At 36.6% G+C, this 14,014-nt stretch overlaps 1 protein-coding gene across 1 annotated transcript; it reads left to right on the top strand.

Annotated features, from left to right (window-relative positions):
* The first annotated feature begins 11,777 nt into the window (after positions 1–11,777).
* LOC108364192 (uncharacterized) lies at positions 11,778–13,979 on the top strand. The gene is made up of 2 exons (XM_017617785.1): positions 11,778–13,744; positions 13,806–13,979. The coding sequence occupies exon 1, from the start codon at positions 11,837–11,839 to the stop codon at positions 12,989–12,991; it is 1,155 nt and encodes a 384-aa protein (XP_017473274.1). The 5' UTR covers positions 11,778–11,836; the 3' UTR covers positions 12,992–13,744; positions 13,806–13,979.
* The last annotated feature ends 35 nt before the right edge of the window (positions 13,980–14,014 follow it).

The raw sequence follows: 14,014 nt of genomic DNA on the forward strand, positions 1-14,014 counted from the left end.
CCTTTGAGTGTAATTTCGAATTTTTCTTTGAATTTTTTCAAAAATATACAGAGCACTTTTTTTTGAAAGACGAAACCTTTTTACAAATGTATACTCGTCATATTCCTCAAAGAAATTTGCTTTCGCTCCATATGTTCGCGGTTTTCTTATAACGCGCATCGAATCCAAATTGGAAATAATAGAAAGCCCAATTATATGTTCCATAATTATAAAAATGTGCGTGTAAATAACAATAAATTAATTTTTGATGTTTTTTACAGCTGTCAGATGTCACTTTTTGATCGGTTAGCAGCTAACCGGTGGCCATCGCCTGGTAAACTTAATCGGTTGTTAACCGACGAATTTGTGCTAATCGGGCATTGAAAAAACGCTTTTTCACCAAAACACCGATTAACCCCCGTTTAGGCACTAATCAGTCTTTAAGAAACCGGCCCTAAATATTTCAACCAAGGTTTTGGTTTTTGCTAACAGTTGCTCTTGCTCTATATTTGCTTATGTTGCATTGTCAACCTTTGAAATTATATGTTCTACGGAACAACAAATTTATTTTTACCGGTAAGATAAGAAACCCAAAACATTTTAAAGTGAGGAACAATTTATCTGCCCTGTTAGTAAAGGCAACTTTACTGCTTACATTAGAAATTTGTGTCGAGTACACCGGCACACGAAATAAATTAGTGATGTGTATTTGACCGGACCTACATATGGATATGTTTTTCGGCCAATATACCTTCTAGATTTCGAGAAAACTTCAAAAAAAAACGTAAAAATAGTGAAAAATCGGCAATAAAAAATGGTTTTTTGAAGTTTTCTCGAAATCTAGGAGGTATATTGGCCAAACTGAATTCAAATTCGGATTCTGCGGGTCGAAATACATAACCATAGGAAGGTCCGGTCAAATGCACATCACGCCTTTTTTTTGTGTGCCGGTGTTATTAGTGCGAAAGCTTCTTCAGGCGAAATACCTTTAGGACTCTTCTTTACCAATATGACCTTCTTAATAGCAGTACCTCTTTTTGGAGTTCTTAAAAGCTCAATAAGTTCGGCAACTCGGTTCGATAACTTTCGAAAGCTCATTAGCTTTCTTCCTTTTAACTTTTTGGCAACAATCTTCAAAACTTTTAGCTGGCCTACCAGCAGAAAATGTCGGCTTACCAAACTTAGAACACACAAATTGTAACAAGTCTATTTCAAATTCGAGCCAATCTTTATTTGCAGTAACAAACCGCTCTCTTTTTCGGAAAACTTTTGTCCACTTTAGGGCCACATTGTGAATTAACTTCGCACGTATGATTTCAGTTTAACAAATTTGATTCTATCACTAGATCCTAAACTGATATTCCCTGGTACAAAATCCATGTTTCCATCAAGTCTTTCATTTTTAGGGGTCGACAGCCAAAAATCAAAGATTTTCTGTGTTGAAATTTTAGGAGTCATTTTGAAAATTGAAAATAAATGTATGGGTGCCGCAGCTAGCCGCGGAATTTTTTTGTGTATTCTATTAGTAGATACATCAATTGAGAGAATAAGTATAGTAAGTGATCTATATTCCGCCATATAAGAAAGATTTCTTCTACAAAAACAAGAAAAAATAATAATTTGGTACTCACCAAAAAGATTAAAACTTTATCAGCCTCAAAAAAAATATGTGCGTCCACTTCGGTAATAATTTTTATATTTCCCGAATTTTCTTACTTAAAACAATGACGGAGAAAGAAATGAAGTTAAAACAAAGTTTCTTTAAACATTTCCTTTTTGGTTGTTGTTGTTTCCGACAGGGTGGGTGTATGATGTATTATGGAACGAATTTCCGTCATCCCTTGTCAAATTTGGTTTGGAGACAAACCGGTTTCGGCGTTGTGCCATCTTCAGTGTCATTTTTCGTTCTGCATAATTTTTGTTGGTTGCTCGTATTTATACTCCTTGTTAACTACCTCTTTCTTTTGTTAGGTACGTCTTTTTAGTTTTGCAGTGTTTGCGGTACTCAATAGGTAGATGAATATTATTATATTTCACCCTGTTTGTCCTATGTAACTGTGTCGGCACTCGCAGGTTAACTTTAAACACCCTGTTTATCTAGCGGGTCTTCCTCGCTTACTTTCTCTTTCAATATATTTCCCACTGAGTTCCTTGTTTTAAATGATGTCTGAATGTCGTACTTATGAAAGAATTTGGCAAGTTTGTAAGATGTCTTTCCTGTGTAAGTTAGAACTGCCCAAGTTTTTTTATTGTTTTCCTCTTTGCTAGTCTTTTTCGATTTTGTGTCCTTTCTTAACTTCTCCACCAGGCCTCTCCTATATCCGTTATTTTCCTCAATGGCATATATTGTATCCAGTTCCTTCTTGTAGCATTCTTCTGTTAGAGGGGTCCTTTCAAGCCCCGTTATTAGTTGTCTAAATGCTGCATTTTTGTGTTGCNGCTGTATATTTCGAACTCTATCTTGCTCGTGGTATCGTTTATTTTCATTGTTAAATCCAGATAGTTAATCTTTCTTTCCTCTTCCGTTTCCATGGTGAATTTTATATTCTGGTGTTGTTTGTTGAGATAGTCTAGTATCTGTTTCTCTTTGTTTCCCTCTATTAGACATATTACATCATCGACATATCTCGCGTAGAATTTTACTCCTAGGTTGGTCGATAGGTTTTTCATGTATTTCTCCTCCAGTGTTTGCATGAATACTTCCATGAGTATTGCTGACGTCGGATTGCCCATTCCTAACCCNTTCGATAGTTCTTTCATGTATTTCTCCTCCAGTGTTTGCATGAATACTTTCATGAGTATTGCTGACGTCGGATTGCCCATTCCTAACCCGTTAATCTGTTTTAATGTAACCTTCAACGAGTTTATTATTTCCGTGACAGCTTCTCTTTTCATTTTTCCCATCAGTATTTCTTGTACGGTCTTTATGGTTTCTATTGTTGGTATCGATGGGTAAAGGTCCTTGATGTCGAATGATACGAATTTAGTGTTTTCGTTGATCTTCAACAATTTCATCTCCTCGATTAGTTCCGTTGTATTTGTAATAGTATATTTATTGCGTAGATCCAGATTATACTTCAGCAGCGTCTTTAGGTGCTTGGAGAGTCTGTATCCGGGAGCAGACTTGTAATTAATGATAGGTCTCATCGGGGTGCCTGGTTTGTGTGTCTTCGGCAAGGCAATCAACGGAGGGACACTCGGGTTCATAAGTGTTAGTCTATATGGTAGATTATCCTTTATTATGGTTGTGCTTTTCTTTATTGCTGCTTTGTATTCTTCAGTGGGATCTTTTCCCAATTTATTGCACCCTATTTCAGTTATTAGATTTTCAGTTTTCTCTATGTAATCTTTTTTATCAATTAATACGGTGGTATTGCCTTTGTCTGCTTTTGTGGTTATGCGTCCACTTCGGTAATAATTTTTATATTTCCCGAATTTTCTTACTTAAAACAATGACGGAGAAAGAAATGAAGTTAAAACAAAGTTTCTTTAAACAAGTTATTGAGCCTTAAAAATACTCATGTGATACAAATTTTATTGAAAAATTACAAACAAAAAATTTTATTAAATTACCCTAGCTTTGCACATTGGACCACTCTGCGACGTTTGGCTTTATCCACCGGAGGATGCAGAATGAACTTCCGGCTAAAATAGCTCGCGCATCGCTCCGGTCCGACAAAGCGTGGTCACCAAAGTCTATTTCATATCTGGCGTCACGCTTCGTTGAGAGCCCTGATACCGGGATCGGCCTGAGAAGGTTGTCACGCTCATCTGCTAAAACAGCCGCTTCAGTAGGCAAGTTCGAACGTGGATCCGTGATACATCCTGGTGGGATGAAGCGAGCTACAGCAGCAGTGTCAACCCTGCGGAATTTACGTTCACCTTACTGAATGCCGGTTGGTGTGAGTAGTGCAGTGATCTATTATTTTGTATTGCCCAAATAATAGACATAAGAACGATTATAAGAAATGTAAACATAACAAAACTGTCAAAGCTAAACTTCAAAATGGGGGGGATTGCCAGATGAATGTACGTAACCAATAGTTATTCAAGACACGAACCATCATATCGGTATAGACACGAATTGACATGGCCACTATACAAACGCCCACACTGACATACGATTAAAGAATCGGTGGTCACATACCACGAGGCTAGAAAAATATATTTCTTTTGGGAATGGGACACAGAGCGAACCAAACTCATCACCCCTCGCAAGAACGGAATTACAACCAAGTAATTAAAGTGGATTAAAAGCTTGTATTAAAAGCTGGCGACATTCGGGGAGTCGATACTCACCCCTCAGTGGAAATTAAGGCAAAAGGTGCCGTCACATTCCTTCCGGCAAATCCCCAGCCATGTTGTTGCGTAGAATAAAGAAGTTGTGAGCATCAAATCTGGACTATTCATTTAACAGCAATTTAGTCCCCATAAGCCGGTAATACAAAATCATTACACGTAAGTCAGCCACTTTCTTTCCACCATCCATTGGAAACGAGCTATTCATCAATCGTAAATAAAGATTCCTGTTTGGACCGACAAATCAAGGTCAAGCAAATCATTGGCGCCCAACTAAACGGGTGAAAAAGAATAAGTTTTCGTTGAACATAACCACACTTAAGCCCGGCATAAAATAACCGCGTGCTCAGCTGAGGGAAAATAGCAATTTCATCATCGAATCAATTTAATACATCATGAAATTAGATTTAAGGAAAAATTAAAATCTCGTAGTCGTTTTTCTCATTTTGTTGGTCACAAAATTGTACGTCGCACAGAGGGGTATTTGGCCGATTTAGGCGGCCAAAAGTCGAATTTTCCGAACGCACTTTTTTCTTTTTTAACTGAATATATGGTGAAGAGAATATAATTCTTGTCTAGATTCCGTTATTTTTTAATTCGCTAGCACCGCGCTGTCAAAGTGCCGTGTTGATAATTGTTTATTTGGTTTTTAGATATGTTTAATACAAGCCGAAGTTGTAAAAATCTGCTTTAAATCGTGAGTTCATTTTTTAAATTATATTAAATTAGATAATTGTAAAGCAGAGAAATACCATATAATCCAAATAGTTTAATACAAATATAATATGAACTGGTACCGGCAGAGCTACAAGTAAAAATATCGTATTTTTGCAAATTTTAATGGATTAGAGAAATGAACTACAGTCATAAAGTTATGTAACACCACTCAACGGCGCTGAGATTCTTGCTTGAGTGTTATGCTTGACAGTTCATAGTTTGGAAACAAACAAAAAAACTGCTGAAAAGGTGCGTTTGCTGTGCACTGACCATTGGAAATATTTACTACTGCCGAAAAATAAACCGAAAATACTGCTGCAGTCCTGTACCTGTTTCGTTTACATGTACAGGGTGTTCTGTAAAAGCGTTCAATGAGTAAAGGGGGGTTATAGGAAAGTCAAGACGCCCGACAACGTTAAGAGGGGGGCTGGGACGGTGGGGGAGGAGGGGTTCAATATAAAAATTTGGAGAGTTGCAGGGAGAAAATAGTTGTCAGTACATTTAGAAAAAAATTCTCTACTTAAGGGTAAGTTCTAGTAAAAATTTGCAAATAAGTTTTTAAGGCTGTAAAATCGTAAGATTTTTTTCTCAAACTATATATATGTATGTATGTATCTCATTACTATACCAATCAATTCTTGTAATTATGTATATACAGGGTGTCCCAGAAGTAACCTGCCAAACTTGAGGAGAAGGCAGGTGGGGTGGTGAGCTCCCTGATAAGCAAAAATTTTTCTGGTAAAAGTGTCACCGTTTTTGAAATATTTTAATTTTTTCGAATTAAAAAAAAATCGTGCCTTTTCATGTATTTTCTTTACCTGCATCTACAAACAAGGCTATACTTAGTAAATTTTTTATGTAAAATACTTTCAGATAGTTGCTTCTCCATACTCAAATGCAATGTTGTTAAAATATATTAAGGAACCATTATAAAATTAGGACTATATTGGGATTTTTAACTTTTTGATATTTTCTTCCCCAACTTTGACTATCTCTGGTGGAAAAAAATGTACTGAGCTATAACTTTCCAATACATAAAAAAATTGCTCATTTAATAAATATTTCAGAAAGGTGCCACTCTTATTATTTCGAATAGAAAAAAAAGTTATAGCCGCTTTTGTGGGTAAAGGACTTAGACACGCTAGAATGTATTTAATAGATTTAAATTTAAGTTGGTCTTGTTACCGACCAATAACATGCTAAATAGTACAAAGGTACATTATTAAATGCTCATGACATTATTTTATGTTACTTACCGGAATTCGGACTAGAGTCTATAACAAGGGCTATATCTATCAATATTTTTTGTGAAGCATGGATTCACGTGAAATAAAATATACATGAGTCGTTTGAAGAGAAATTTATTCATTTATTGATAAAATATGCTCAAATTGGCGACCTTCTACTCTAATACAAGCTCGGCACCTTTTAAGAAAAGACGCTTTTAGAGATCTTAAACTCAATTGGGATATCTCAGCAGCAGCTCCATTTATTTGTTCCCGCAAATGCTCTTCGTTTTGAATTGTTATTGAATAAATTTTGCCCTTAAGACAGCCCCAGTAGATAAAATTGAATGGATTCAGGTCTGGCGATCGAGCGGGCCACGTGATTGGCCCGTATCGTCCAATCCATCGGGAAGATAAGTTTCGGCTAAATGAGCTCTTACTTCACGCCCGTAGTAGTACATTTCTAAAAGAGTTGGAAGCCGTTCCTGAAGGAACTCTAAATAACTGTGAGAGTGAGCGTTGGCGGCAGTTCCACAGGTCCCAATATCTGACAATTAAAAATACCGCACCATAAATTTATTTTGTACCGGTACTGCGCACGATCTTCTCTCATTTCTATCTGCCAACTGTGAAGGTTATGTAAATTAAAATAACCATCAAGTTTGCATGATGATTCCTCGCTCCAAATTATTTTATTAAAAAAGTTGGGGTCTGATTCATGCATTCGCAACATTTCACGGCAAAATCTAAACCTCGACAGGCAATCTCTTTCTTGTAGAGCCTGAACACGTTGAATGTGGTAGGGATAAAATCGATGGTCTTTTAAAGCTTTGTGAACCGTATTTTTTGGTATTCCCGTCCGTCTTTCCATCATTATCACTGAAGTCGATGGACCTAGTTCCACTTCCTCTAACACAGCTTCAACATCTACCGTTGCAGGACGTCCTGTTTCGCCGCCACGACTTTAAAAAAGTTAAAAATGATAGTTAACAAGCAAGAAAACAAGAAAGGTGTAAAAATCACTTACCTTCATATATTTCTCTATGGGTCCGGCCGAATACTTCACGACCCGGATGCGGACGATTTGGGTATCGCTCTGCATAGAGTCTTTGAGCAGCTCTGGCACTACAGCAAGCTTCACCGTAAATTAGGTGAATATACGCATATTCATGCGCGTATTAATAACACAATGTTCGAAGGGTCCAATTTCCGGTAAGTAACATAAAATAATGTCAGGAGCATTTAATAATGTGCCTTTGTACTATTTAGCATGTTATTGGTCGGTAACAAGACCAACTTAAATTTAAATCTATTAAATACATTCTAGCGTGTCTAAGTCCTTTACCCACAAACGCGGCTATAACTTTTTTTCTATTCGAAATAATAAGAGTGGCACCTTTCTGAAATATTTATTAAATGAGCAATTTTTTTATGTAATGTTAAGTTATAGCTCAGTACATTTTTTTTTCACCAGAGATAGTCAAAGTTGGGGAAGAAAATATCAAAAAGTTAAAAATCCCAATATAGTCCTAATTTTATAATGGTTCCTTAATATATTTGAACAACATTGCATTTGACTATGGAGAAGCAACTATCTGAAAGTATTTTATATAAAAAATTTACTAAGTATAGCCTTGTTTGTAGATGCCGTTAAAGAAAATACATGAAAAGGGACGATTTTTTTTTTAATTCGAAAAAATTAAAATATTTCAAAAACGGTCACTTTTACCTGAAAAATTTTTGCTTATCAGGGAGCTCACCACCCCACCTGCCATCTTCTCAAGTTTGGCAGGTTACTTCTGGGACACCCTGTACATATATTTCCAAAGGTTCCTAGGAAACGGCTCTAACGATTCGGATGGAATTTTGTATTCAGATGTTTTTAATTTTAAGGGTACCTGAAGATATTTGTACAAAGTTGCCACGTGTCGAAATTATTTATAATTATTGGTTCTAAGAAGGCACAAAAGATTCACTAAAAAATTAAAGTTGAAAGACATTTCAAATAAAACAAACTATTATATACTATTTCTGCGTGTTAGATAAGGTGCAAATTATTTCAATAAAACTCAACATAATGGTTACTCCGTATAGTGTTTTTTTAATCATATGTTATTTTGATTTTATTTGGTTTCTAAACAGGTAGGAATCCTACCAAATGTAATTGAAAATTAAGCCCTTTCCAAGTCGTTTTGGATGATACCCTTAGCGTAGTAATTCATTTAAATTAATTGAATTAAATTTTTTGACAGGTGACAAATCATCTCATCTTCCATATCCATATTGTTCAAATTAATCTTACCTATCATATATATTGAATATAATTTTTATGCAAGTGGCAGCCCTGTTAAAAATATTTTCAAACCATAACCTTATTAAACTTTTCAGTCTGACACCAATATTGTTTTACATATTTCAGTTACCTAATTCCCTTGAATTAAAGCTGAATTTAATTTTTAAACAGATGGTAATCTTCCCACATATTGTTTAGAAATAAAGCCTTTTGAAAAACATTTCAATCGATACCCACATTGTAGTATTCATTTAACTTAATTGGGTATTTACTTGACTTTAAACATTTACAGTTTTAAAAATTGTAACACGACGTTTCTAAACATTTTGAGTTAAAATTTTCATAAAAATAATTTTGGCCGCCTAAATCGGTCAAATACCCCTATGTTCGTCGGTGGACCATACATATTCGAGTTTAATAGATTTTTGATACATTTTTTCTTTTAGAAATTTCGCTATTATAAATCATCATTGGTTTGAATCAAATAATTATCCTTTGAATTCATAATCACTGTAAATCAATATCGTCCTCAGTCTTCACACGGCATGATTTAATTGATTTTTATTGGCGCTCGTTTTCAATCAAAATTTTTGTGGATATTTTGATTATTTAATTCCGCGGGGGTGAATGGTGAGCGATCTGCGATGCGAACACCATTTATCAGCAGTCTAACAGCCCTATTCCGCCACACTGACAAAACTCACCGCGATGACAATTGATATAAAAATGACAATTGCAGCTTTTTGGTATTCGCAGCAAAATTCAAAAGCTCGAATCATGCCAATTGTAATTTTTATTGTCATGAACTTTTGGGCAGGTGACAAGGCAAAAACATATGTTTGTGTTGGTTTAAAAAGTGCGACAATTTAATAAATTTGTGAAAAAAATATAAAAATAAACTAATTTCAATGGCAGAAGAAATTTTAGTTATTTGCGCAGCCGTGCTTGTGGAAGACGAGCAGCTCCGGATGCTCCCTACAAAACTGCACATAAAATTGCAGCTGCTCCTGCGTCGTCCGCTCATATTTTGCACGTCTAAAATGTTTATAAATATACGAATTTATCTATTTCACACAAATACTCACTTTTCTGGTGTTCCACGGCTCATATTTTTTGCAAATAATAGCGTTGACCAGCTGTTTCTACAACAATGAACTTTTCACCATGCATGGTAAGTTGACAAAAGCTTTTCGCTTGTCATTTTTTGTTAGGAATAGCAACGTGCAACGACAATGACAAAATCACGACAATGAAGGATGATCAATTGTCATTCTGTTGCAAAACCGGAATAGGGCTGTAAAACTATGTTCCCATTGGCGAAATTTAGAGGTCAATCTTAATTTACGCATAAATTAAGCACAAACTAAGTAATTTCGCCTTGTAAAGTCTCTCAGTAAATTAAGTTGAAAGTACGTAGTTTATCTTAAACCAAGAACCAAATCACGAACAAATCAGTGTCGGTTCTAATTTTATCGATAATAATCGAAAAAAGTATTGTCCCATAACTGATATGTCATTGTGTTTGGACGTTTTTGTTTTTAATAATCGCGCGTGGTAGTTTGTAAAATATTTCCAGAAGCTTTCTCTTTTTATCACTCATCTAAAATCTAAAAAATTACCACAAACAACTCAAAATATAAAAATATACGCTATTACTCACATTCGCGATCTCTTTTGGTTAAATAAACAATAACACAGGGTTGCTACAAAGCTGTCAAGACAAATAAAGAATCGCGTGTATGAACGCACTTAATTTAGTGAGGTATTTTAAACGAAACTAAGTATTTTATGTTGGTAATGTGAACATAGTTATAGCCATTCTCGTTCAGTTCAGTTCGCCAATTCTGAAAAGCAAGTTAATTGAATTTTTTTAATCAAGTAACACCACACATCGACGGTCAAGATTTTTGAACCGATAATTTTTCATTTCGTCTTTCGGTATAAGTTTAAGCAACGTAACCGATAACACGGTCAATATTAATTGAACCAAACTATTAATTTTTCTTTTTTTTTTTCGTAATTTCTTTGGGTATTCATTCCCAATAAAATTTGAAACTCGTATCAAAGTAATCCCGTTTAACATTCTTAAACTGGTTGAATATTCTCAGTCTGATTTGGTCTTCCAGTAAATTGGGGGGTGGATAGTCTTGATCTTTGTTGCGTATCTTGTTGGCGACAGAAGGGACCGAAGGAGATACAAGTAATACTCCCAAGTATTTAAGGCCTTCGCTGCATCCTGGGAGCAAACAACTTGGCCCATAAAAAGATTCGAGCTAGTGCGTTAAACGCCATTCTCAGCCCACGTTCGGTATAATATTAAACAAAATTTTGGACCGAAAATCAAATGAGAGATACAACCAATTGAGCGTGCCTTTTTTGTTAAACTAATTAGATTTAAAGCAATATTCAAATAGTGATCGATTTATGCGGCATTATTTTTGAAAGTGGATATTCAAAACGACATACTCATAGAATAAAATAATAATAATAATAAATAATAAACTGAAGTAAATACTGTACTGATTTTAAATCGAGTACCATCATCTTATAACATAGACTTTAATAGTACGGACTTTACGTCTACCGTTGGCAGAATTTTTTAATAATCGGAATTTACAACTTGGTATTTGAGTCTTTGAACATGGAATTGTTTCCCATTCTCGATGCAACTTATTTGACAGACGAACAGCGACAGATCGAAGGGGAGATATATAACCTATATCCAGCGCCGGTTCAATGGACCGACACCGAAATAGCCGCCCTCAATGGTAAAATATCTGCTTACGTTGGCCAACCATGGTTGATAAAATCCCATGCCATACACCAAATGAATGAGTTGGAAATATGTGAGAGAGCATATCGGGAACTGAAGGCGAATGAGGTGTTAACACCTCAGGGTCGTCTTCATCAAATGATACATTATTGTTATCGAACCGCTCGGTTGAAGTTAAAACCCGAGTCGGCGTCACGCCAGGCAGATCTGATCGGAAAATTTCAGTCGAAGATTCGTGAGCTTCGGATGTCTTCACCGAATACGGGAATCCCGACGTGCGATCCCCAATTAAGTTTGAACTCGACCTTCCATGGTTTTGAGAACGAACGGGGAACGATGAGTTCAACTCAAAATACTGTTCCATCACAATATTTACCCTTAACCATACCAGATTCGATTCCAAACCAGAATACACCGACTTCGGTTCAGGCAACAGAACTACGGTATACCCTGACCACCAGTACGGTTAATTCAAATGCTCAACCAGCCGTTCTCAATTCAGTGTCAGGCGGAACAGAACCAACACCCTCATTACACCAACTGTCTGTAATGGTGTCTGAGTTGCTGAGAGCCCAAACACAGATGCAACAGCAAATGATCCGTGATCGGATTCAGTTGCAGACACAAATTCCTGATGTTCGTGATATGAACCAAACCATGCCAACGACCTGGAATCATACCTGGATACCACCCTCGGTGGATCCTCCGCATGGTTCTTTGGGTGGTTCTTCAACCTTACAAACTCAAACGATCAATGCCTACCGTGGTCTTAGAACGTCACATATCCAAGAACCAATTAATCAACCATCTCATTTATATCCGAACTATTCGCTATCCGGTCCACCACAATCACGACCAAATCAAGCCACTATATTCGACGAATCTGCCCAAGCGGATGCAATGGATAGGAAATTCAGAGGCTTACCATCATGGATGGGACGTGCTCAATTCGATGGCGTTCATGTGAACGAAAAATTTCTATCGGTTGAAGATTATTTGGCTATTATTGGCTCATTTCGATATAAGATTGGAGTACCCGACCATGAATTGGTAACGCGTTTGGTACCCACACTCACGGGGGCTGCTCGACAATGGTACTTCACCGAACTGAGAAACTTCGGAGATTATCAAGATTTTTGCACGAAACTTCGTGCTCGTTTCCTCAACAAACATACTCGGGCCCAAGTAATAATGTCATATGCACAGATTAAATTCGATCCACGTTCGCAAACACTGCTGAAACATATCGATGACTTGACATTCCAATTGCAGGGTAATTCCTGTGGTCTGGATGAACGGGACCACCTCGATATCATCATTGGTACCTTATCCGATCATCTGCGTGAACTCGTCCACACTCGACAAGTCCACACGTTGGAGCAATTGCGTGAGTTCGCTCTGCGAATTGCACCACATTCGTTCATTGTTGCCACACCCCGTCCGGAAAGAACCCCTTCGGATAGACAGCGATTAGTGCCACGGGAAATTTCAGCAATACATGATCCACCGGATGATTCTTCACATTCAGAATATACCGCTTCGTTCCCGGTGTCCGACTCCTACTCTGATGACAGGGAATGTGCATACTTGAACAAGCAAAAGAAACCAACTCCAAGAAACCAAGAATGTATTCTTTTGATCATCGTGCTAGGCGGTCGTGTTAGAGAGTGCTCTGGTGCAGTAAAGGGATTTTTCACATTGTGATCAACATAAAAAACTCTATTATGACACACAATTGAGCGAAAGGTTACATATGTAAATAAATGTTAAAAAATAAAGGTGATTTTTAATAAACATTCTTAAAAGAAATAAATTAAATCTCATAAATACATACATGCATACATGCATACGTGTTTACTTGTCGCGAAATTAACGAAACGGCAAACCAAAGCGCAGTGAAGTGGTGGATGACAGCAATAAAAACAAAATATATTGACATTAACGGAGCCTGCAGTTGTCTTGCAGTGACTAAGCCCAATGGATGAGTGTGACAGGTGCCACAAGGGCATACGGGGGGATGGTGGTATTCGCTGTAAGGGTGTGTGCGGTAGAGTTTACCATAAAACAAAAGCGTGTGCAGCCATAGATGAGTACTGCCTGCAAGGCTTAGTTAATTGCCCCTTTCTGAGATTTATGTGTCATGATTGTGTTACATACATATCTAATGTTGATGATGCTCTTAAGCAGATGCTCGACATAGCGAATAGCAATAAAATAAATATTTGCGAACAAAAAAGTGAAATTGAGGAGCTAATAAGTAATCACAATAAGGAGATCGCTGCATTATTGGCAAACAATGATAAAGAAATTAAGAGAGTGGTGGACAATATTAAAAAAGTAAACAGGGAGAAAGATGAGCTGATTAAGAGGGTAGAAAAACTGTGCACGGTTAATAAAGAGCATTTTGAAAAATCTGCTGAAAGTTTATCTAAGCAAAGAGAGGAGATAATACAGGAAGTAAGAAAAGTTGGGGAACAAAATACAAATACAGGAAAAACTAAGATGTCTTATTCAACAGCTCTGAAAAGTGTCCCACCAATTATTGTCAAACCAAAGGCGAAGCAAGCGGTTGATATAACAAAAAAAGACTTAAATAAGATTGATGCTACTGATATGAAAATTAATAAGGTAATAGATAAAAATAATGGGTCAGTTGTTATTAGGGCAAACGACAATTCTGAGAAGGACAAAATTAAGAATACTCTGCAAAAGAAGTTAGACTTAGCG

This window comes from Rhagoletis zephyria, unplaced genomic scaffold, assembly GCF_001687245.7.
Source record: "Rhagoletis zephyria isolate East Lansing unplaced genomic scaffold, Rhagoletis_zephyria_1.1 Rzeph_scaffold_01487, whole genome shotgun sequence".
Taxonomy (NCBI): domain Eukaryota; kingdom Metazoa; phylum Arthropoda; class Insecta; order Diptera; family Tephritidae; genus Rhagoletis; species Rhagoletis zephyria.